Below are 26,980 nucleotides of genomic sequence, written 5' to 3' on the forward strand. Positions count from 1 at the left end.
GATGCATGATAAAATTATCAATGAAATGTCCTAATTTGATCCTTAACCAAAGGGATGTTGTCCTATGAATCATCTGTGTTTGTGGGAGGCAACACTGAAGCTAACAGAGCAGGAATGGGACCCAGATGTTTTCTGAGAAGCTGGTTGCACTGCAGGCTGTGTGTATTACCTAACGTAGGCGACCATATGGAAGAAAAGGTTGGAAACATCCCATTACAAGTCATATATCATTGAGCTGACAGCAAGGATTTCAGCTTATTTTTATTTAAATCATGAAAGCAGCTGCTCAGCTGTCCAGCTGTATTAAATTTAACCCTTTTTCTGTCAAATGAATTTTGCTTTATGAAATGGCAGCCAAACAGTTTGGTGCTGTTGCAGAAATACCCAGGTTAGAGGGTGTTGTGATGACCCTTGTCCTCTCCAGCAGAACGGCACTAATGATGGCAGAGTCTGCCACTGGGTGACAGTGTCTCCATACACCTGGACTTCATGAAATACCAGCAAGCCTTTTTGCCTGCAAAGATTGCAAAGGAAAGGCATATGCCCTGTATAAAGGGAGAACCTGGAGATTTTTTTCACTTTTTTTGCACACCTTTAGAATGAGTAATTGCAATTTTTTTTTTCATACTTGTTCCTTTCCTTTTTTGATTTTTGTTTTCTATTATTATTGGGTTTTTTTCTTCCCTTAATTTTCCTCCTTATTTTCATTTTTGTTTGTATATGGTGTTCATCAAACTCCATCTCCTGTAGCCTCTCTTCTTAACTCACTGCTTTTTCTTTTCCTGGCTCTACGCTTTTTCTTTTCTGCTTACTCCCCTATTGTTTTCTTTTTGACTCTAGTGCATAAGTTGCTCTGAGGGATTGTCCCTTAACTGCTTCTCTGTCCCATTATATACACTGCATATTCTCTTTACTATGGGTTTTTTTAAAGAATTTCCTTTTTCTATAGATTTGGCATTTATTTAAAAGAAACACTTAATTTACAGAAAGGCTGTTCCCATTAGTAGGAAACAATCTTTGGCTTCCAAACAATCCTTCATGACGTGTTTCAAGCAGCTTATTGATTTGTTATTTTTTAGCACGCTTTTGCTAAAGAAAGAGACTTTAAGTGAAGCCTAACTCTTACAGTAACAGCCATACAGTAAGTACAGACTTTAATTTCCTGTGTAGAAATCTGTAGAAGAAATAAATAAAAGCAGTATCCAGCATAATACTAAACCAAATTAGTAGTTTTGGCATGCTAAAGCATGTTGAAGTAAGCTTTTACTGTTTTGGAGACTATATGCTTTATTATGTGCTGTATCTACCCTGCCCACCTCCATGTCAGAGTCCTCTGTTTTTCTGTCAGAGCTCAGGGGTTTTCTTATTTTTCATCCTTTGTGTTCTATATTCTAGTCATCGGCCTTTAAGTCTACAGACTATTTTATAAGGATTTCTTTCACAATTTTCAGTGTGAGGCTTTGGGGTAATGAAATTGTATGCTTACATTAGCATTTCTATTTGATACAAATATTTACTTCCTGATTAATTATCTCTTCTTTAAACACAGTGGAAACACAAGGAGCTTAGCAGCAATTGCTTCCAACTGGTCTTCCACTCTGAATAAGAGCAATAGAAGGTGTTGTACCTGGCCACAGGAAGGTTCTTCGTGCCCAGGTGCAATGAAAGGCAGCCAAAACACTGCCCTCTCGCAGAAGTAACTTCTGTAATAATGCTCTCAGTAATTCCATGTGATTTCTCTAGTTCCTGAAAGTTTAGCTTTATTTTTATTAGAATTAATTTTTTTCTCTCTCTTTTTCTGTTTCCACTTCCATTTCTATCTCCTCTAGGCTATTCTTGTGAGACACACAGCTGTACCTAGGGTATAATTTTCATACCCTTAACAGATGGTGTTTTCTGCTAAAACCTACTGTTGTAAATTTTCAAGGTTTTTCTCCTTGTTTTATCTGGTTTGCAGTCACCCATTGTGTATAGGGTAAAGTTTGAATCTCTCTTTTTCATTACAATTCATTTTATTGGAAGTAGTAATCCAACCACTACCTGTAGTTATCTTTTGGATTCATGCTGATCCCACTGCTGCTGAGGCATCCTTTCTTTCCTGGTGCGGTGGTGTCATCTCTGTGTGTCAGGTAGCATCTGCTCTTTTCATGAATACACCATGACTTGGATTTTTGGGAAGACTCCGATCTGCTCTGACTAGGAGGTATCTGCTTGAACAGCTAGACTTGCAACCAAAATTAGCCTGGAATACTATGTTTCTTTAGGGGACCTATGGAAAAGGTTTACTTTTTTTTTTCTGAAAAGTTTTGCTTCTTGAAAACATGTCATTTTGGAGAAAATGACGTTTTTTTCTTGCTATCACATATTATTATCACTTTCTACAAAGTTACTGTGTTTGCATTATTTTAAAACCAGTTTTCTGTCTCTGGTTGTTATAAAGGACTTGTCTTTACAGTCATTCAAAGCAGCATAATCTTATTATCCTTCCCAAATATGATGTCCAGTGGGTACCATTTGCTTTGTATTTAATCAGTAGGGGTTTGTTTTTCTTTGTCTTTTTTTAAATGGCCCAAGTTCTTGACTGACTTTTTTCCTAGTTATCTGCCACAATTTTAGGTAGTGCAACTGAACTGGAGACTTTAAATTCTTCATTTTGTGTTTGTCTTTCAAGGAGCTGTAGTCTCATTTCCTCAGCTTCTCATATGTGGTTTCTAACTGAGCCAGTGTCAGACCGTCACAATTAAGACAACTAATTTAATCATTACTGTGTTCACTAATGTACAAGGCAGCATGGAGGGAAGGGGGAGTTAGGGAAGTCTGTCTGCTGTTTGCATTAATTACCAAACACCTACTTAGGCTTCTAGACATTTTCCAGGCTATCTCAGCACTTTCCAGGGCCTGTGGGGGGCAGTGGGAACCACGGTGGGGTCTCCCCCTGCAGCACAAGAGACTGCTTTAAGTCCTGGGGTGTTATCCTCGAATCTCACCGGAGGAATTCAGTCAGGAACCTGACTTTGCTGAGAGGCCCTCCAGGTGGCAATGCAGACAAACTAACAGGTCACAGGGACAGCTTGGAAATACTGAGCTAAGAGGATCTAAAGTTTAGATTACCAAAGTGGTAATTTTATTTAACGTAAATTATCCATCATTTGGACAGGACTGATAAGTTTACGAGGCCACACAATCATTTACAGAAACCACACAAATGCTCCAAGGGGTAATTAATTTATGCAAATTAAAAAAAAAAGACAAAGCTATAATGCTGTGTAATTTAGAATATATTACTTCTAGAAAATTCCACTGCACACTCTAGGCTACATTAATCACTTCAGAAACTCTGATATGGAAAATCTAGTTCTATTTAGCAGTGTGTTATTAGATTATAGAAAGAACATAAAGAGAAAAGCTAGTTTATGCACCCATAAATTTTAGGAACTGTAATCCCACTGTATGTGTACTTCTTTGATGTCACCATGGCTTCCCTGATCTTTCTGTTGTATATAAGTGTTGTAGATTTTCTGATTTTATTGCAGACTAAAGCTTAGTACAGTACTTGAGGAAATATTTTAGCTTCTGTTGTGTTCTGTAGGCTTTTCTGGACAAAATATTTGTGTATTTTCTTATCACTGTAAAAACCAAACTTGTTTCCAAAAGTTCTTCTTGTCATGTTTCTAATATCCTAATCTCATAAAACTCCTGTGCATTTGTGTTTCTTATTGTGGAATTGATATAGGTAGTGGATTTCTAGAGTGTGTGTGTATATAATGTTCTCATCACTACAATAACTGAGAAGGATAACAATCCAAGTTCCAAACTGATCCATCATGTTCCCTTCACATACAGGGGACTTTTTATACTTGTATTTGTCTTTTAGTGCCCTAGTTAGAGAAAATTACATCCTATCTGTAAAGCTCCTCATTTGTAATTCATTCTCTCTGTCCAGGGTTTTGTTTGGGTTTGGTTTTTGGTCTTTTAACACAACCTGAGTTTTTAGTCACCATTTTCTGCTAGGCTTTCAATGGCATACCAATATAAAGTAAAGGTATATTTTTTTCCCTATATAAAGAAAACATATCACTTATAAGACAGTTTAAAGATGTGAGTATATAAATCCTTAATATGTTTTCATTGGCTGAAAATTCTTTCTGAACTTTTTGCCCCATAATTAATTTGGGTGTGTTACCACTATCCACATATTCATAGATTTGGTCCAATGTCAGCTGTCCAAGACAGAAACTGGGCATTTGAGGGGTAAGAGTCTCATACAGGATACATGCATACATGTAGTTCCTACAACATGTGGAATGCCAGGCCAGGCTGAGTGACAAGATAAAGTGATTGAAAAGGGAAGGACTAAAACCAGCAGGGGGTTATTGTTTATTTTAAGGCTATTGCGGGTGCAATTTTTGGTGCAAGAGCAAGATGTCAAGTGTAACAATGGAAAGAAAAAAAATAAAAAGAGACAACTATGAAGGGAGTCATAACCATCAGTGTTTGAGGAGCTTTTTCCTTAGGAGAGCAGCAAAAACGAAGTTGTGAGAGTTCTACTGCTGTTCTGGGGAAGACGCAAGTGGGCTTTATATATTTATTTGTCATGTGTCCCAAGAGCCTATTTTTTTAACTTCTCTAAGCTTAACAGGGATTTTATACCAACATGCAGATGTTGCTGACCTGTTAGCTTTTTGTTATCTCTTTAACATTAAGAAGATATTACTGACTCAGTACAAATAAATAATCTTCCTTGTGCTGCACTTCATCTGTGAGACAAGAGTTGATTCTTTCTGAATGGTGTTTCTTCCACCATACGTTGGCCCGGGCGATGGCACATTTGCACATCTTCTCTTTCCTCTGTATGGCAACCTTGAATTCAGAGCTTTACTTGAGTGAGCACTGGTAGAGTGGTTTGCCTACTTGCTATTTCTTGAGAAATAGGAATTTAGTCTCAGTCCATAAAATCATAGAATCAGTTAGGTTGGAAAAAATGTCCAGGGTCATGGAGGCCAACTGTTGATGCAGCACTGCTAAGTCCAACACTAAACCCCATCTGTAGAGCATCACATACACATATCTTCAAATACTTCCATGGATGGTGACACCACTCTTTTCCTGGGTAGGCTGTTCCAGTGCTTGACAACCCTTTTGGGGAAGACATTTTTCCTAATATCCAATCTAACCTCCTCTGGTACAACTTGAGGCCATTTCCTATTGTCTTACGGCTTGTTTCTTGGGAGAAGAGACTGATCTCATGCCTTACTACATCCTCCTTTCAGTAAAGAGCAGTAAGGTTCCCCCTGAGCCTCTTCTTCCTCCAGACCAACAATGCCAACTCCTTCAGCTGCTTCTCTCAGGACTTGGGCTCCAGACCCTTCACCAGCTCTCTTGCCCTTCTCTGGACTCGCTCCCGCACTTCAATGTGTTTCATGTAGAGAAGAGCCCAAAACTGGACACAGAATTCAAGTTGTGGCCTGACCAGTGCTATGTACAGAGGGACAATCACTGCCCTGGTCTTGCTGGCCTCATTGTTGCTGGTACATACCAGGATGCCATTGGCCTTCTTGGCTACCTGGACACACTGACAGTTTATATTCAGCCAGCTGTTGGGCAACACTCCCAGGTCCTTTTCCACTGGGCAGCTTTTCAGGCACTCTGCCGTCAGCCTGTAGCACTTCCTGGAGTTGTTGTGACTCAGGTGCAGGCTCTGGCCCTTTGCTTTCTTGAAGATTCACCTCATACAGTTGATCTCATCCCATCAATCAGGCATGTCCAGATCCTTCTGCAGAGCCTTCCTGCCTTCAAATAGATCAAACACTGCCTGTGATCTTGGTGTCATCTGCAAAGAGACAGAGGGTACACTTGGTCCCCTTACCCAGATAAAGATAAAAATATGGAATGAAATTGAGCCTAAGACTGAGACCTGAGGAACACCACTTGTGACTGTCTACCAGCTGGATATATGTCCACCATTCTTTCTGTGACCAGACATTTATACAGGTGTTTTTACCAAGAAAAGAGTGTGTCTATCAAAGCCATGAGCAGCCAGTTTTTCCAAGAGAATTAAATATTTATGCCAAAAAATGTTGCCACTCAACAACAAAGCTGTAAGTTTCCATGTGATATCAGCTGGAGAATCGGCATTGTTGGGTACTGTCAAACCTGTATGTTGTTTTGCCTAGCTGCCACTGTATAAAAAGGATTGTATTGGACTTGATGGACCAGATGAGCTCAACTGGACTCGAGAGTCAACTGCTTTTTTTTTTTTTTAATGTTAAAACACCCAAGAAAGCATACTCAAATCCTGAGTTAGGTCTTTTAGGTTGCTAAATTCTTCCTCTCCTCATCTCAGTAATAGGCTTCAGTTGTATCAATCCCACATGAGTCTCAGTGCATTTTGACAGAATAATGATACATATATGTCTTTACCATTATTTCCTAATTCCAGATTGTATGTGTAATACTACAAATTTTGTTTCATTTTTAGTGAAGCACACATTCTTTACAATTCCCTGGTTAAGGTTTTACACCATCAGAATAGAACTCTTTTTTGATTTGGTTTTTAAATTATGTTTCAGCACAGTACTTCATAAAGAGAATATGGAGTTATGGAGATAAAATCATTAATATAGGTCTAATTGGTTTTGCATATGTCTTTTTACTTGAAAATTGGTCGAGTAAAAAGACAGAGTATAGTAATAGCTATATTAAAGATAGAAAAATGTAGCATTTATTTATATATCTCAAATTTTCCAGACAATTATATTTCAGTACAGAGTATAAATTCGCGTAGGAATCAACACATTTGGAATTCATAAAACTGACAAACCACTGGGCAAAATTACAGAAACTACGAAGAATAATTTTTTCACTTTTCAGTTATTACATGTTCTGGTTATGAATGTGTGTGGGAGAACAACTTAACAAGAAGCCCATTCAAGGCCTGTTTTGGAAACCAAATACTATCAGAAAGTGGCCTTTACCATTGTTGCAGTCTTTTGGAAGATACTATGTCCAGCTCACCCTGTGTGGATGAAGAGAACGTCTAAGAGTCACTCCTCATTTTCCACTTGCTCAGTGTTTTAGCATGGCTCATACCCCTATGAGCACAGTAAAGCAAATTAATCCAGTTCCTCATCTGTGGATTAGAAGCAGCCCTGTGAGGGAGTTCCACAGAAAGCTGCTAGTTACAGATAGAACGAACCTATGCATCTAAATTACATAATTGTGTGGGTTTATTAATGAAAAACTTATGGTTGTCTATGTAGAAACACAGTGTCTGTGTTCAAACTTGTTTGGTTCTTCTTCACTTTTGTCTCTGTTCCTAAATGCATTTACATAAAACTGTTGACTGCAATAATTTTTTTTTAATCTATAGGTAGCTTGCTCGTTTCTTTTTCTCTGATTGGCAGCAGGTGGAGGTGCTTTTAAGTAACTTTTTCTGTTAGTTTCTCCTTTATTCACAAATAAAGGAGCTGTTCTCTGATGATGTCATTATGAAATCAGTAGTAAATTCCTAAGGCAGAGTAATCTTGTGATATCTGACAGTATTTTCTTTAACAATCATAAGACTCAAAGCTATATTCCAAGTGTCTCCTCAGATTCCATTATCTATCAGCACTACAGAGGTACCTGTGATTATTCTGTGAGATTATCTTATTGCCAAGCTATTTTACTCATTTGGACATAATTTTTTAAGGTGTAATATTTATTCTCATTGCTGAAAAAGAATGGATTTCTTTCAGATTTTCAGGCTTAATGCTCTATTTTTAATGTGTGTCCTCCTATAGACTTCTGTAAGATTATTTTGTGAGTGAGGGTTGTAAGATTAATTCTTATATCACATATGTATATATATATATGTGTATGAATTTGTCAGAACTGTGTCTACACTTCTGTAATCCTGTTTCCTTTCATTTGCTTGCTCTAGTGATTACAATGATAACACATTTGTTTTTCATATTTCTGTATGATTCAGTATTTAAGTATGCAGGCTTATACAAAAAACCAGTGTGTTTGTATAGTACTGCTGAAAAAATGATATGGCTGATATGTAACTGCAAAAAGCTTCTATTCTGAGAAAGCTTGAAGGATGTAGAAAAGGAGGATAATTTCAGTAAATATGAAAGGATTCATTATGAATGAGTTTAGGAGTAGAAAATTTTTAAAAAAATTAAAAGGGCTAGCAGAGCAAAATATTTCAAATAGTTAAACTAAAACTAGAGATAAACATATTACCTAGATCAATTAGTCCTTGGAAAAGCTGCTTTGATTCTTAATGAGCAATTGAAAATGGTTTAATTCTTACTTTTAAATAGGTAGCTAGGGATTGATTTTTATTGTTGCAAAGGGATACTTTATCTTGGGCAGACACCTGACTTTTAAGCAACCTCCGTCAATTAGTTTGGAATAAAAAAATGGATGATTGCTCACTTTCTAACTACTATGGAGTATTAGTTTCTATTTTAAAAATTATGGGACAAGAAAGCAGAAAGGTCAGGCACTGATGCTTTTGGAAGTGCAGTACATGAGTTGCAAAGGAATAAGACATGGTAGAATCAAACTTTAGTGAATAATACAGGGAGCAAAATTCCCATAGCAATTTCCCTGTTTGAAGAGTTTTAGGCAAGGTGTAGCTTAGATACAGTAGTTCTTTTTCCAAATGCATGACTTTCTTAAAAGCTCAGACTTGCTGACTTCTCATGGCTTGGTCAAGTAAAACCACTTTCTTCCTCTCATTCTTTCCTGGAAGGATTCATACATCGTCCATCTTGCTGATGGTTTCTGTCAAGCCTATATGGCGAAGCCGTGAGATCACCACCTAGAGAAGATCTCTCCCTTATCCTTATGCTTTAGAAATACTTGATCTTCCATGTTGGACTTGGCTTCACCAGCTTTAAAGCTTCTGTTTGAAGGAGCACTCAGACACTCAACAACAATACCTTTGTGGAAACTGTCGAGCCAAAGCTATTGCTCTGTACTGGCTAGGAGAGCAGCTTGTCTTTTAGAGCGAGAATATTGCAATATACTTTGATCCCTGAGCTGATGTAGAAAAAGGTGTCTGGTGCCTAGGTAGCAATCAAGACATAAAACCCAAAAAATGTGGAAGATTGAATGTAAGTGAAAGGTCTTGAAGGTCTTGATGAGCAATTGGGTGGAGAGGGTTCGCTCTGAGGAAGAGTGGTCAGTGGCTGTTCAAGCAGCCTGATGTCTGAACATCATTCAGATGGAGAGAATTCATTCTTCTGGAGAGAATGCCCTTTTGATTGTCTGTTGGGAAAATTAGCACTTTTATAGAGCTACCCTTTCCCCAAGCACTTTCCCAAAGATTTTGCAGACATCAGTATTCATCTGCTTACTTCCCTTGTTGATAGACAGATGTTTTTCCACTTCATGGGAAAAAAGGCTGTAACAGGAGAGGCAGGCACTGACTGCAGGTAGCAAACAGGTGTGAAACCATGAAGGAGATGGATAGAGCGGTTTTTATAATAAGCAAATAAACTGGTGAGCTGTAATCTTAACTCAGAGTGCTTCTGCTGATTAATTAAGCTGATTAATTAAGCAATGAATAACCATTAAATCCAGGTTTGTAATCATGTATATATGCTGTTCTACTGTTTACTTATCATCTATAGCTATCTGCTATACAGTTTCTATTTAATAGTTCCATTTATTTACTGTGTTTTAACTGGACTAATTAATCCCATTTAAGAAATACGTAATATTTCAAAAGGTAGAACTGGAGGAAAGTGTTGAATAGTAGCAGTATAAAAGTTTCAAACCAGCTATGTATCCTGTTCAGAACAGAAACAAAGACTTTTGATCAAGTGTATCCATGAAAGAATCTTTGGACGTCAATATTTATAGGCAAAAAAAAAAAAAAGGCAGGTATGAATAGCTACTAAACAGTTACTAAACAGTATGATAAGCCTCATCCTAATGTGATTTAACTTTAATGAAATTTGTGAGGTAGCTGATGTAAATACAATTTTGGGTCAAATCAGTTATAACTTTGCATAAGTGTTTTCTTTGACTTCACAGTTACACTGGGGATAACTATGGCCCCACAATGCAAAATCAAATCCATATTGTGACAATCAGCCTACTGTCTGATGGAAGAAACAAATCTTTCTAGTAAATGCATGGGATATATGTATTTTATATATCCTTTTGAATGTCTATGTATGTATATATTTATATTCATACAGACATCCCCTTCTATGAGTGATATCTTTTCAACAGTTAAAAATTCTCTCCTTTCATATTTAGGGTGATTATCCTGTTCACTAAATTTCTGCTCAGAATGGGAAGATGAGGAGCACTAGCTCCTCACATGCTTTCACATTTTCATAGTTTGAGATCCAGAAAAAAAAAAAATCAGTTTTGAACAATTTTAGTGCTTAGGCATTCAGTACCTGTGCTGCCAAGGTTTATTGAAAGCATCTGGATGCCTGCCTCTGTCTTCCCCATTTCTTGGAACTACTGCCAGCACAGGTAGTCAGAAGTGGAAAGTAGAGAAATATTTGAGCATCTGTGCGCTCTCTCTCTCTCTTTCTCTCTCTCAGGAAAACATCTGTGGCTTCCATAGGAAGCACTCATTTTTTTCCATCAGCAAAGACTCTGGATACCCTTGGGTCCAGTTTTGGCACAGCAAGCCAAGTAGGATGCAGTTTATGGCTTAAAATTATGAGAGAAATCATTCAGGCAGTCCCATCCCTGGCAGAACACTGAGAGAAATTCCCCAGGCTGCAAGCCACATGTGGGTCTCTGACCTTTTATTAGCTCACCATGGGAGAGGTTAACAATTGTTGAGACTTCAGTCCTCTCTTTGACATACAAATACAACAATACCAAATAGCCTTTCCAAGACGAGCATATTCAGGGCACAACATGGTTTTTAATGCAGGGTTCAATGTAGGGGATGGAGAAACCCCAAAACAAAAACCCAACCCAAAAACTTAGAACTAGAAAAGGATGTGTTGCTATAAAACTGAAGCCTGGACTGGTATTTTTTCCAACACTCTGCCATTGTTCATATTACTGTGATTTGTGACTTTTGAAAACCAATATAATCATGAGACAGAAAGAAATTCTCACACCATTTGTAGCCCTTCATGTGGTCAACACCATGATTTATGGAACTAAGATTGCTCAATAGTTGGAGCGACGTAAGAAATGCATGCAATTATCTGATTCTTAAGGATGTCTGTTGCATTTATCCAAGAACATTGTTGTTGAGATTAAAAAAAAAAAAAACAAAAAAATGATTCATGATTATTGATATGAGGGTTGTCAGAATAAAAACACAGAAGGCCAAATCCATGTCTTTTTGAAATGTCTGTCTTGTCAGAAATTGCTTTAGTAAATGAAACTATCTTGGATTTTAGTAAAACAGAGATTGGAAAGTAACTCTTTTTTGGGGAAACAGTCACCAGCTTTTTGCAACTAAGAAACTACAGAGACTAATTGTCTTGCTCTATGCTGCATAATCTATGGCAAAGTATGCAGACTGAATAGCCCAGCATTCCAGGCTTTTACCATAATTACCTGATTACTCTTTCAGTCTTAAAGGCAAATTATTATTACTATGCAATCCTGTGGCTTTAGTGTAAAGTATGCTGAGTGTAAAATAGGAGGGAATTAGCTCATGCTTCCGCCATCAGCCTTTGCAGCTATTGTCTGAAGAGGCAATGCAGGCTGATCTCTGAATGTAATAGTCCTGTGACTTCTCTGATGGGAAGCAGGTTCAGCCACATTCAATGCCAGAAACTGAGCAGGGAAGGCGGTGGTGGAAAGAAACATCAGATTCTGCTTTTCATACTTTTACTAAGGTGACAACTACATCTGAGATTGAAATTGGTGAAGTGTTGTGCAAGGTTGGTTATTGCAAAAAAATAGTTGCTAAGTCATGGTTGCTCCCCATGTTAAGCAGACATATCTTTATTAACCACTGTTGGCAAAGTAGGTCTGAGAAAAAGTTATTTAGAGGTGGAGAGTGCTTTTGTATTCATTGTGAATAAACAGAAATACCAAACTGGCAGAGATCCTGCACTGGAGAAAGATAAGTACAGCTACACATTGACACTGCCTGTCTAACCATTTACAGACCAGCTTCCATATATAGCTGATTCCAATGCTATACCATCCTTAAACCACCCATTATCTAATCAAAAATTTAGTTAGAAAAGTCTTGGTTTTTATTTCCGTTACCCTAAGCACTAGCTTATCATAATTTCTTTTTCTGTCAGTCTTTTACATGTCAAAAGATTGATCTTACTTCCCTCCTGAATATTTTTGTTTGTTTTCTTAAGAATACACGTGAAGAATGCATGCTTCTAGCTTTCCTACTGGTCATTTTTCTAAACCTTTCTATAATTCTTGTAGTCTACTTCATAACTATATCTAGCTTATCTGTCTCCCTAAAGACTTCACCACCTTCAAGTCGATGAATCAATACATTAAATGCTTCTTTTATATAATTAATACATAAAACATAATATAACATAGTAACATATATATGTTATATAATAACTATATATAAATGCTTCTGTTAATATCTTTCACATTGATACTGACATCTTTTTGTATCAGCATTTTAGTTTAAGACATGTTTTGTTTGTGAACTACTCTAACTCAAATTTTTTTCTTATATGCTCCTCCTTAATGATTATTCCTCACAGAATATTTGTGTATTTGGTTTCTCTCTAGTACCTCCCATCTCTACTCAATTACATGTTTTCTTCAGCATCTCCAGATTTTTCAAAAAACTATTATGAATCTCACATTTTCCAAGAAAAGAGATATATTTAAATTTTTGGTTTTTTGGGGTTTTTTATGTTTTAGAAAAGTTATAAGTGCCTGCTTTTTCATGAAAATTCTGGTTTTTCTTTCATTTTGTGATGCAATCATTAATTCTTAATTTCTGGGTGTTTCTTCTCCAACTCAGTTCTGCACCTTCCATACAGAAGTTTCATTTGGACCATAGTCCCCTAGTTTTCCTATTAAAAAGTCACATAGATTACTTCCATGAGGCTTTTTTTTTTTCTTTTGCTCTAACCTAATTAAACAGTACAACTATATTGGCTTGACATAATAAGTGGGAATATGAATGATTTAGCTCATTTGAATGCATCTGTGGTTAATGTCAATAACAATTTCTTTTAAATAATTGAAAGATGATGAGTTTTTGGAATAAATGGGAGTTTCCCCAGGCAAGAATAGAAACAACAAACCACACCCCAGGAAGAGTCTTGAGAGCAGAGAAGAGAGCCAACAGCCAGGACATCTACTTTTCCATGTAAAGGAATGGACAGAGGGCTGGATCAACCTCAGCATATTTTTCTTCTCTGTGAACTTAAAAACAGTAACAGTTTATTGCCTTTAGCCTCAAAAGAGGGCTGGCCAGCAGGATCGCTGTGTTCCACCTTTAATGTGGACATGTGCCTTCCATGGCAAGCTTTTTCCTTTATGGTATCAATGAATATTGACCCATTTCCTTCATTCAGAAATTGGTTGATTTGGTTTGATATTTTTAATGCTGAGAACAGCCTTCTTTGTTCTCCATTTTTCAGTTAGAGGATTAATTTCTCCTTATGACATATTGGCTTTAAGAGCAATCTTCATCTAGAATGACTTTTAGCCTTGATCTTCCCCTGTCTGTCTTGAATACTTTTCTGGTGTTTGTTCACTGTACTGGAAATCCTTTCTGCTTGTCACTCAATTGTTTTATCCCTCTCTGCACATTCTTAATCCTTTCTTTCACATTTGCCATTAGTCACAGAAGCCAGCTTTTCCCCATCACGTCTTTTCAACATCTGCAGCAAAGTTTTTCCCATCAGTGATCTAATGTCTGTGGGTTATACTTAAAGGCTGGGATTACTTTTTTAATATTTTTCCCCACATACAATGGAAAAATTTCCATTTTGGAGCTCACAGCTAGTCAGCCTTCTCTCAAGAGGATATTTAGTATACCAGTGAGTGGAGATCACTTTGCAGCACCTTTGTCAGAGCTCTTTAAGCTGACAGGGCGCTCTTGGTTCTCTTCACCACCTGCCAGGGTGGCTGTGCACTACAGCTACAGTCTGAAATGAAGGCATCCATATAGAAACCGAGAATATTTTATGCCTGCTGATAGTGGAGAGGTTGGACACTGCATTGCTTCAGTGTAGTATTGTATTAAACTGAAATAAAAATGAAAGGATTTAAGAGATTGGAATATGTCTGTAGATGCCTCTTTGGAAAATATTACACAGACATGTACTATCTTGTCCAAGTTCTGGAATGTTAATGTTTAGCAGTTTTTCTTCCATGTTCAAACTACCTTTTTTCTTCCCTGTAGCTGCAATTTTCCTGTATTTTCAAACTAGGATAAAAGCATAAAGGAGAGCTCCCTTCTGTATTGCTCCTTTAAATCAATTTATCCCATCTTCTAACTAAATTTTTTTTCAAAGCAGGATTAAGCAGTATGGTACCTAAACATTGCTTACAACCATGACCATAGGAAGAAGGTACCCTTACTCTTATGTATATGTACAGCCTTTCTCACTTAGAATACTGAATTTAAAAGCATTCAATTATTTAAGCCAAAGAGAACAATATAAATTTGATAAAATGTAAGATCTGTGTAGTAATCTATCAGTTAAAGTAAAATTAGCTTTATTTTTTTTAATAAAGAAGATTAAACTGTTCTTTACATATAAATTAAATAATATCTTGTGAAGAGAAATGCTTCTTTGCAGATGTCTGTTTAACCCTACAAGTGGTGTTTGAGGTAGAAGTGATGCAGTGGGGTGTATGCAATTATGTTACAGCTGCTGGCAGGTGTGAAAGTAAATGAGATGTTTTATCTCAATGGATACAACTCCTGTTTAAATGTTTAAAATTATAAATTCAACAACTTTAGCCAAACTGAGACATGACTATCTCACATGTTTCATTTCTGCAATGAATGGCTCAATAACTCTTTCAATCTCATCTGGCCTGTTAGCCTGCAACAGATTAAACAGGTGTGTTTATTGTTTGGCTAGGTTTTTAATTTTGTTTTATCATCAGTTTTGTTAACTTCTCTGAAAGCCTTATTTTTAATTGTTGATTTAATGTTAATTTAATTGTTGATCTCCTAAAATAATTGAGAAAATTTCTATGGCTATAGTTTCTCAAATTTGGGGCTAAATTGAGGCTGGAAAAATTTGCAACATTAAAAATACAAAAATTATATTCAGAATTAAAGTCTTCTGAAATGATTGATCTTTGAACTTGTTTTTCAGAGCTGTTTTGTCACAAATAAAACTAAAGCGATATGAAAGAAACTCTAAAATATTGTTGTGGTCTAGAACTGTAAATTGTAAATTTTGTTCACAGGTTTTATGAAATTTTTAAGCTCAGATGATGATAGATATATCATTTATTTTTGTAACACTACATTTATTTTTTTAATTAATTGCAAAACTATGAAACAGGGTTGGTTCAGAAGTTATTTTAAAATGTTTTTAAATTATAAAAAGGATTTTTTCTCTTTAACATGGTTTTACTTTGAGGTCAACTTGAAATAGATAAACATTTTAGGATGATTAAGAAATTTATAGATGGAATTAGGTAACACTGTGGAAAGTATTCTCAGATGTTTCAACAAAATACTAAGACAAATTTTATACTAAAGAAATACAGAGTTTATATTCATGTTAATGAGTATGGTGTTGATACTGTCTCCAGGTTGCATTAGCTCATCACAAGGTGAAGATTTAATAATTATTAACATATTTTGGAATTCCTCTTAGTATGACTGACAGGAAAGCTTCCCACTTCAGTAACTAATTTTGTCTTTTGGGGAATGAGGTAAAATCTTCCTAATCCTGGTGCTTAGGTTGTGGATTATTCTGTGACTCGAGAGAGAAAGTAAATCGTAGGTAACAGTTCAACAGGATACATTTATCTACACAAGCGATTTGAGAGGCAGTGGACTGGCTTCTCCTGAGTGAAGGACATGATGCCAGATAACATGCTGCTTGCACATAAGCCATTTTAGGTCTAAATATAACTGCAATAGCACTGCCTGTGTAAAAATCCCCACGTATTTAACTGAGGAATGTGACTTACTAGCTTGTGTGCAATGCCAGGAAAGACAGAGTCAAGCTGGTGCTGTGCTGAGATTTAGCAGCTTATGTGCTTGCTAGCTCAGGCATCTCTGCAGTGCACTTGATTTCCTACTGGGGATGTGTCCAGCTGTGAAAGCAACTGAGAAATAGATATTCTTTCTCCAGATCTTTCTTTGTCTTTCCTGGGTAGGTAATATAAACCTTTTAAGGTATTTGGGCTTTTGCAGCCTATGTTTTCATGCATTATCTAGCTTTAGAGTCTCAGACCATATTTTAATAAAAGAAGGAATGTTTAAAACATTTAACAGAATGAAAAGAAGGTGTATATCTCTTCCCTATTGTTTTCTTATTATTTTTTTAATAGTGAAGTATAAACCAATGATATATGTCATAAAAGAAGAAACCACTCTGAGTGAACTATCAACATGCTTTGAGGGTGTTGAAAATACTTGGCTAAATCCTGTGTGTGCCAACAGTCTTAATCATAGAGTTATAGAATAGTTAGGCTAAGAAGGGACTTCTAGAGATAGTCTGGTTCCACCTTCCTGCAGTGAGCAGGGTTATCAGATATGCACCTTGTTCTAGGTCAGGGGCATGCTGGATCTGTGAAGCCTGCTGCATCAGTAGCCTGAATGTGTATCATGAGTACTTATGGAGAATTTCCAAACATCTGCTGCTTTTACAGAAATCTTGAACAAAAGCTGTGAAGCCACTATTATTGTAGCTGTCCCTGTTCTCTTGTATCCACAGTTCTTACACCAAAAAAAGAGAAAAATTGGCTTCCCACTTTCTTCTGCATATATTTCCAAGTATGAGGGAGTCATTACACAGAGGACGTACCTTTCTGTTCCCTAGCTTCTCTTTCCATCTATTATTATTGCAACATTTTTTAAAGTGCAATCTTCTTGGTCTGTGCACTGTACAAGATTAGTGATTTCTGGATTTGCTGCTAATGTTATGGCATTTCTCTACTAGCCTCAGACTGCTCGTCTCCAAACATTGTACTGAGAATGAAGATACATGCATTTTTTATCCAAATCCTGACTTCCAGAAATAGTAAACATCTTCCCCTACTTATGAAACATAAATTTTCTATCTCTTCTATGTATTTCAGCACCTGTATCAGTCATCTGCAGAGAAATGGAGAAAAAATATGGTACTGGTGAAAAATGCATCATTTGGGCACTTGTAAAAACTGGAGTAGTTTGCTCAATCATTTTGTTATTAATATTAGAAAATTTTCAGCCTTTGTATCAGTTTGTGATCGCCATCTTTAGTTTGAAAGGACAGCGACATTACCCAGACACAGTCCAGAGTCTCAAAGTCTAAAAATTACATTATCATTACTATTGATGGTATTAAGTTATGTCTTGTACCTGTGAAGAAGCCATGTCCAAATTTGTATATAAAGACCATAAAAAGAGCCTTAATCGTGTTTAGTATCACACTGACAGTGCTCAGCATCACATTGAGAGGACTGAGTGTTTATCATGTTTACCAGTATCAGGTCCACTTTATTATGTGAACAGCAAACTTAATTAAATATATGGATGTGCAGATCTTCCTAAGCCCTCTCCAGAGCTTAGAATATGTTATCCAGCACAGAGGTGTTCAGAGAATTCAATATAATAAGCCCATTCATAAGATGTTGTACCCCAGAAGTTGTGAATAACAGTTGCAGATTGTCTCTGCAGCAAAATTTGGAGCAAATATGTCTGGTCAGAATCTGAGAAATGTCAGAGAATCATTGAATGATTTAGGTTGGAAAGGATCTGAGGTGCTGTGGTTGGAGACTCTTCCCACTCCTTAAAGCAGAACTATCTTTGGATATTTGTCTACATTTTTAGACCAATGTCTAAAGTGTTCTAATTCTATCCAGATGAAATCTACAGGAGAAGAGAAAGACATCATGTCTAGGCATCTCAGATATATAAAGACATTACCAAAGAGAAAAATGGCAGAAAACAACATTAGTGTTCAGCAACAAAGCTAATCATGCAGAAGTGGGTGCCTGAATTCAGCTAATGATTTTAAAGTACTTTACAGCCTAATAAACTTCGATTGCTCCAGTGGGAATTTCCTGTGAAGAGCAGACTCAGTCCTGCAGTCAATCCATTAGTTAAGCCATCTTTGTTCTTGTGAATAATGTTATTTGCATTTCTACAATTCAGGGAGAGAATATGGGCTGTATGGAAATAGACTATATGAAAGGAGGTAATGTAAATATTTGTGCTCTTCCAGCAGTCTAAAGGACAGTCTATAATTAATCTGTAGTTACTTGAACAGGTAAATGTAACACGTATTTATATTAAAGTGGCAAAAAGTTTGCATTTCACTTGGCTAAATATAGGGTTGTGAGAAATCCTGCTTTTAGACTTCTTCCATATATGAATACTGTCCACAGTAATTTTTCATTTTAAAACAGAAGTGAAACTATTGTTCTTATATCATATTGTTGGTGGTGGAGCTTTGTTCAGTGTAAAAAAGAAAAAGGTATAATGCTAAATTCTCTCTTTTTATTTCAAAACCAGATGGATTATGAAACCAGTATGTGAATATTTTTATCAAAGGACAAATATCCGTGGTTTTGGACAATATAAGAAGGAATGAGTATTTCTGTGAAAATAATTTAGAAAGTGAAATAACCCAAAGCCAAACAATGAAAAAAAAACCTCTAACCCATTCACATGTGAGAGTGTTGAGTACAAAATACAAAATATCTGCACATAGGATTCAGGAAATATGTTTTCCCAAGGGCATTAGAAAAATATTGGTCAACTATAGTTCAGCTTGCCTGGTGGAATGCTCTTTGACTGCTTCCTGCTGCCCACACTATTGTCTGCTCAGAGTTCTGGCACGTATCGTCTCAGCTTTCCATTCCTGACATCACCTGATTGCACGATTCATTCAAGTGGGTCAGGCCTTGTAACTCCAAAATATGTAGCAGCAATCAAAAGAAACTGAACTCCAACCTACACAGCAAGTTTCTGCTTGGTAGCCCCGTACAGCTGGCTCTGTTCAGGGCAGGTCAGCGTAACAGCAGTACAGACAGCCAGAATTGCTGTCATGCAAGCAAGGATGTGGCCCCTTAATTTTTTATCCTGATGTTTGGGTTTTTCTTAGCCCCTCCGCCTCCCAGAATCTTGCAGCATTATTGTTTCCCGAATGCATTATTTCCATCAAGTAGTGGCAGTCCTGACATTGATAGGCAGTGAATCAATACTTTTGTAGAATTGATATATTTTATAGAATTGAGGCCAAACTAGTTTTGCAGATCCACAAATAGTGTGTGCAGTATGTGATTTTCCATTCTGGATATAATAACTGAAATTCTAAATATTCCCCCACAAGCACTGATTGCATGTTTTAGGAAATTCACAGTGAAGAATTTAATTAAGAATGAAGAAACTGCATCACTTCTTTAAAAAAGAGAAATTCACGCAAGATATTTTGTTCATTTTCAGGCTTTAATAGCAATAACCTTCTTTAGCTGAGGACATTTCCTGGGGCTTAATGGCCCATGGCTGTGCTTCTTCAGGTGATCATCATCATCTCCCAACAGTCATTAATCCCCTACAAATGCCCTGCACCTCAGTCATTAAATGTGCTTCTTCTGAAAATGAAATAGTTCTATATTTAATGCATCTTCCAGGAATAGGAGTGATCTTTCTGAGGTGAGGAATGAAAGAAGTTTATTACTCTGTCTAAGAAGTACTAATTATGACAAGTGGATAAGTTCTGTTTCTGGAGATAGCATGACAAAGAATTTTTCCACAATAAGAGCATGTTGTATGTAAGTCATCGTTTTAAGTGCATCATGATTTACACTCATCTCAATTGCATAACAGCCAGATCAGAAATACAGATAGTTATTTGTAGCTAGATTTCTTCTGCAGAGCATCTCAGCGTAGAAAAATCTCACCAAACATGCAGTGTGTGACTGCAGTACTGCTTAAAAAGACTTTCCATAGCTGTAAAAACAGAGCCATACAGCTTTACAAGGTGTTTGTGATAATGCAAGAAAATGAAAAGAAGTTAAATCTTTCATACCTAAAGTCTGAAATTCTTACCAAAAGATCTTTTGGTGAGCACTTTGTGTCTTTCCTACAAATATGACTACAAGTACAGTGCCAACAGCATCATAAGAGGTTTTAAACACAGTATACGGCCTACCCGTGCTGAAGTAGAATTAAAGCATTCAATGAAAATAATTTAAATTGAGAAAAAATTGAATGAGAATTGGGGGAATTTTAATTGTATTTTATTTGAATTTTACTTACTCCTACATTGTGCTCTTTTCATCTTTTGCTACTAAACTCGCATAGTGTACACCTAAAGTACACATTGCATGAAGCCTGTACCTGTCCCAAAAAGATTCTGAGAGGGATCAGAGCAGACACTGCCTTCACTGAGTGAAAAATTAGTACCCTTTGGGTATTATGATAATTTATTATTTATGTTGGACATTGATTCCATGTACTTCAGTGAGTGACTGTCTAGATAAAGACAGAAGTAGACCTTTGGGCCATGCATTATTAAATGTTGAATGTTAAATTATGTTCATGTTAAAATTAGAGCTCTCCAAATCAGCACCTTTAGATTGCAGATTGACCTGAAAAAAAGAATTATTACAACCTGACTCAAAAGTTTCTTGTCAAAATTTTCTGTTTCTTTTAACAAGCAAAAAATGACATTATTAAAATACCTTTCAATATACACAAAGTGTTTTGTTTTACTCGCAGAAAAAAAAAATTCACTTATTTCAGTAACCAGTAACAACTGCCTTAATTTTGCAATTTTCCAAGTTAGAGAAATTTTTCTATGTGAAAGACAAAGGTTTCTTTCAGAAAATGTTAGATACAAAATATTGCATGCGCCCATGTGCACACACATTTTATCTTGCTCCATTGTGGGTTCTGGACAGAACTATGACCTAATTTATTAGACTTTATTCTGAAATCTTTCCTACTCATCCTAATGCAGTTTTCAGCAAATAGATTTTGAAAAAAAATTTATTAGATCTCTCAATAAATTTGCCAAATTAAAAAAAAAAAAGTTGCAAAGAGCTAAGGACAAGACAAAGAGTATTACACTTTTAAGTTGTTTTCAATCTACCTTATATCTCACCCTAAACACCCGGTTGGGGTATAAATACTTATGTATTGTATTGCAATTAGAACACTTCTTTTGCTATAGATCCTGGTTAAGGTTATTCATACCTTATCATGCAATTTACAGTGTCAACATTCTTCAGATCATTTGCCAAAATTCAACAGGAGTGTCCACAATAAAGAGTAGTTGAAAAAAGAAAACATATTTTTCTAAAGTGAATTTATCAGTATACCTGGAATTCTTAGGGATTTTTCTCAAATTCTCTGTTTTCACCTACTCATTATGTTTACAGATCAATAGAACTTAAAAAACCCAAAAAAACTCCCAAACCAACCTCATATAATGTTTCTCATTCTCATTGTAAATTCTGTGTTGTAGGTCTTGTTTTCCCTCTGTGCTGCATTCTGGGGAATCCAAATTATGAAGCGGATCACTTCACTCAAAGATAAACAGCAATGAATGAGCAGATCTAACATCACCTTAAATGCGGAAACAGCACTTCAGGACGACCTTCTAAGTTCCTTGGTATTAATCAACCATGAATCATGCTGAATTGCAATCAGTTCACTTATGATACAAGAGATTTGTGATTTTTGAATGAAGGTTTGAAAGATTCCTAAGGGAGTATATTCATTTTTATTTGATTTTTAAAATAAATATTTAATTTCTTCCCAATTTAAATAAAATACTCATTCACAGTATAGATTTTTACATTCATAGGATTACAAACTCTTCAAAACCATGTAAAACTAATTTAATTTTTGCAGTGATTTTGTTAGTAATAGTATGTGAAAAGTATTTTTCACAAGAGAAATAATTAAAATAATATCTGATGTAACCTGGTATAAAGTGATTGACTGTCTTCTTATTGAGGCTAAACATTAACATATGTGAATGTCATTTTTTTTCTGTAATGATTGAATTACACTAGAATCTCCATGTCGTGCCCAATTCAGTGTTCATAACATACAGCTACATGAGGATGAGTAGTTGAGACAAGAAAATGATTAAAAACAGCACAATAAAATAACTTGACCTAGTATGAGTTGAAACATCTTCAATAAAATTGGCTGATGCATGCGTTGTATAATGCAGACATGCAGTTATTTACAGAATACACCTGCATTGCCAACTTTAGATAGTGATCAAACCAGGATTCACACGTGGGTTTCCCACTGACACTCACCTGACAATATATTTGCAAGGCTGGGCCCTTAATTTCTGGTAGTTTCCTGCTGGGTGATGTCAGGGGAGATGCACGTCTTGTCTTTCAGAAGCTGTTGGAAACATGGTGTATACTAAGATAGGAAAATTAAATACAAATGGTAGAGGGAGTCTCCAAACAGCAGGACTGGCAAAAATACTGGCTCTAGGTTGTTTTTCTTTCCTCACAGTCATTCAATTTTTTTTTTTGGCTGCAAGCCTCTTAGAAGTGCTTCAAGTCAAGTAGCTAAAAAATGGATCCTGTCTTAGATGCTTCAAACTAGTAATAATACCTGGATTTAAAAATGAGTTTAAGTTTGTGTTCTGGTTTTTTACCCATTTCATTTTCCTTTACGAATGTTAATGGCAGTCTGACATCTCAGATTTAGACAGCCTACTTTGAATTAACTCATATTTTCAGTCTCTAGCTGTAACAAATACCACTGTCCATGGAGTGGGATGTTTCTAATAAATTTTCAGAAACACAGTAATGTTATTTATGTAAAATTGTTGCACTGTCTATTGGTAGTATCATCTAAATTGTAAAATAGAATCATCAAAATACTCAGATGGCAAGGAACCTTAATGATAGGTTATTTAATGTATAATTTTAAAAAACGACAGAATGATTTCAGAAGTAAAAGAAAATTATCAGCTTCTTGTATGGCCCTGTAACTTAGTGCACCTATATTTTCCAAATTTGTAATGGTGATAAGATCAGTTTAATATAATAAAGAATCGTGTTGAAAGTCAGTTTCCTTATTGAAATAAATCTTTCAAAGAAACAGGAACAGGACAAAATTTTAACATTTTATGCTTTGAAAACTGGCAGTTTTGGAGGGGCAACAATGAAGAATTAAGTAAAATTAAATTAATTTTAAAGCTGTCCTAATGAATGTCATGTATTTTCAAGAAGAAAGGAGTGTGATTTTAAGGGCAAGTATAATATATGTCTGATGAGGACAACCTAGTCATTAAAGCAGAGGCCAAAACAATTTCCACTTTTCTAAGGGTTTTTAGATCCCAATTTCCTGGTTCCAGGGACTTGGCATTGTGTATAGGTTGTTTGAAAGCAAGGTGCAGGAGAGGAGCAGCATTCTTCCACTGCATACTGATCAGTAGGGTCTGAGAACAGCTCCTTTGACTGAAGGCTTAAACAGACTCATGGTGGGTGATCAGGACTCCTGTGTTTTACAATAACATCACCCAGGTATGTATAAGCAATCCTTTGGCTACAGACTGGAAGCTAGGATTTGCCATTTTTGGAGAAGAGAGTTTCAGGGACAAGCTCTTAGAAACACCTTTGCACCATCCTTTCAGTGGCTGTGTGGTAGGTAACTATATCCCTGTCAACTTGCTTGTCACAAATTTTTTTAAATATAAATTATATCATACTGTAGGCACCTAACACCACTACTGGATCTAGTTTATGCTGTCTTTATATCCACTGCAAAGAGTGAAATAATCATCCCAAAGATGTCTGTCGGGGAGTCAGGAGACTTTGGAGACCAGTTGGCCACTGAATTGAATTATGTGCAGTTAATATATATAATGCAATTAATTCAATTAATTTAATACAAACTGCAAACAATGCTCATTGCTACCATGATGTTTTGATCAGACAGCCTTCTCCCCTCAGTTTTTTAATATTCCATAACTTATTTCTTTATAATTTGACCACGTTGTGCAGTTGAACAATCGTATGGGATAAAGTGAAATGAGGTGAAATATGTGAGGACAGTAGTGTGAGGACAAAATATTGATGTAGAGCTAATAGATATTGTGTAAGTAACTGTCTTTCTTTTGGTAAACCAGTCTTTCAGGTCTCTAGAAAGAAAAATATTCTGGACTAACAGCCTAGCCTCACATGTCCAAGCATAAAACTTCATAAATGATGTTTGTAATTTGCACTATTGCATAAGACTTCCTTTTGGTCTTGTTTGTTATTAAACTCCCCAGTGATACACCTTAGGAGAAGAATGTGGATAAACAGAACTTTTTTCATCAAGACTGTTAAAAAGCGATTCCCACCACTCCTACCAGCTGTTGTAAAGTCACATCCCTGCACATGGCCTTTCCTGGACTGTGTGCACAGCAATATCAAGTTACTGAAAACCCAGAAGTAAGCAGCTGAATCCTGTGTCACTTGAGACCTGACCCTGCACCATTCAAGTCACCAAAACACTTGCTGCTGACCTCAGGATCAGGGCAGAGCATTCCCTGTATGAAAACAAGAACGACGTAATATTTGCTGCAATTCAAGCTTTGGTGAGGTGCATTGATTAAAAGTAACAGAGTTGCACAATTGCTTATTCCCGAGTGGCTAACATCGTATCCTTTCTGGTATAGTAAACCAGAGCACTTTGTTAGATAAATGCTGACAGTTAAAGCTGTAACCTATACTTACCAGATATAAAGGACTTAGGGCACTTTCTCTTGTCTTTGTTGTCTTCAGTTTTCTCTCAGATTTGCAGGATAAAGGGCATCATTGCTCAAACCATTACCTAAAGGGGGTAGTTGATCAGATATTTTAAAGCTTTTTACAGCCAAATGTCTGTGAGCTTTCAGGAATTTAAGCAGTGTGATAAGAAACTACTAAACTGCATGGCACTAAAGGTAAGAGTTGTTTGGATTTTTCTTATTTGCTCTTTAATTTGTGACCAACAAAAGCAAAGTCTTAGCAATGTAGTTCATCAGTAACAATTGTAACTCTCAGAGAATACTCAAAGCATTGCCTATTGTGTAAACTATGTTGCCCTGACCTGAAATTTTTCTTAAAACTCTGGCACCTGAAATTGTGTGAATAAAGAAATATTTTTGCCTGCTGAAAAGAAGACCTATAGAAAGTTCAAAATCTAAAAAGGCAAACAAGATTTTAATCAGTAATATTTTAAAACATTTCCCTTTTAAAAAACCACAGTGATTACATGAGGCTTGACTCATGGTTTTTAAGCATGGGATTGCTAATGCTGAATGGGAAAAAACTATTCTTGGTCTACCTTTTTTCCATAAAACCTCTGTTTCCAGCACAGGCATATACAGTGCCTATGAGGCAGAGTTCTGCTGGGTTTCCTGGTTCCCTGCTGGTGTGTGACCAGCAATTCAGTTTGGAATTCAAACAAAGCAGACCACAAGCCAGCTCTCTGAGGGGCCCTGACCCTCAATAACTCTCAGCACACGCAGACCTCACCACTGTATGCCCTGCTGCCCTCCAGCCCCAGCAGATGGGGCAAAGCAAACAAGAGAGGTACTGTGGAGTTCCAGGATTTTCTCTTTCTATAGGGAAAACAAGTGTTAAAATGCCACATTTGAAAGTGAGGTACAAACCACAACATAAAGCAAAAACAAGGTATCTCACATGCTGGAGAAGCACTTCCATATTAATATCAAGGCCAATGGAAAGCTTGGCTCCATTCTTTGTCTTTTTTGCCCCACCTATGGAAAACAGCAGAAAAATGTGGAAACATTGAGTAAGAATGAACTGCTGAGTGTCCTTGTGTTTATGGTTTGGCACAGAAAAGCGATACAAAATGAATTCTCTCCACCCCACCCCTTGATATATTTTTACTGCTTCCTCCTTTATTCTTTCTCACCATTTTTCTCTTTCTCGCTCTAGTGTTTATTCATCTTTGTAAAATATCCTCTCCTTTCTTGCCTTAGGTTTGTTATGTGTGGAGGTGCATAGTGGTACATTATATTATATATCCATAAATACTTTACTTTTTTATTATTATTTTCTATTTGATGAGAGCCAATACTTACCTAAAGGTGCCTACTTTCTTTACTGGTCCTGTCAGTCAACAGACTGATGTCTTCTAATATTAAAAAAAAACCTGCTCATACATTGTTACATTTATTTCACTTGTATTTACCTAATTTCCTCTAATGATTCATTTTCTATTTACATTCCAGTAACATGGCTCTGTCCTTTTCCCGGTTTTTACTTGCTCTCCTGCTTCCTTGTTATTAATTCCTTGTAGTTACTTTTTGTCCCTTCGGCACCATGCTTTAGCTGTCACTGTCTCTTTGCTCCAGGATATACCTCTAAAGTTCTTGTGGATCATTTTCTAGCCTGCTGATTTTAATGTGGCAGATACAGCCCAGTAATAACAATGTTTGATTAAAAAGAGATTAAATTAATAAAGACAATAATGGAACATTTTAAACACTATGGAATTTGTGGTGTTTTCTGCTACTCATGTTTTTTCCACAAACCTTGAATGCAAGTACTTATCAGCACATAAATTACGATTATAGATGTTTGCCGGGAAAGAAAAATACAGTAAGACAATTGAACTACAATTTTTTAGATCAAAGAATAGGTTATTAACTTACTGAGTGTGGTCATGTCTTTTGCTGCTGTCTGTCTGCTTTGAGGTCATGAGCCTGTTACTTGAAGATAATGGCATTACTCTTTTGCCTCACGTAGCAGCATTTGTGATTTCAGATCAGCGCTTTACATTCTCTCCGCTCATGACTCATGGCTGACTCACTACCTTTAATCATTCTGAAAGCAAAGATTTTATTTTTGCTCTTCTTTTAATCACAGTGCAAAAAAAAATACTTTGAGGGAAGGAAAA

At 36.3% G+C, this 26,980-nt stretch overlaps 1 protein-coding gene across 2 annotated transcripts in view; it reads left to right on the forward strand.

The window, feature by feature from the left end:
• The window catches only part of AGMO (alkylglycerol monooxygenase), a 184,650-nt gene extending 162,422 nt beyond the window's left edge, over nucleotides 1-22,228 (forward strand). For both annotated transcript variants that reach the window (XM_041418238.1, XM_041418239.1), the window contains one exon: nucleotides 21,576-22,228. In XM_041418238.1, coding sequence (XP_041274172.1) covers nucleotides 21,576-21,656 — 81 coding nt within the window. In that variant the 3' untranslated portion in view covers nucleotides 21,657-22,228. The remainder of the gene's footprint in view (nucleotides 1-21,575) is intronic.
• Nucleotides 22,229-26,980: the final 4,752 nt, after the last annotated feature.

Source organism: Onychostruthus taczanowskii, unplaced genomic scaffold (assembly GCF_017590055.1).
Source record: "Onychostruthus taczanowskii isolate IOZ18803 unplaced genomic scaffold, ASM1759005v1 scaffold59, whole genome shotgun sequence".
Lineage (NCBI taxonomy): Eukaryota > Metazoa > Chordata > Aves > Passeriformes > Passeridae > Onychostruthus > Onychostruthus taczanowskii.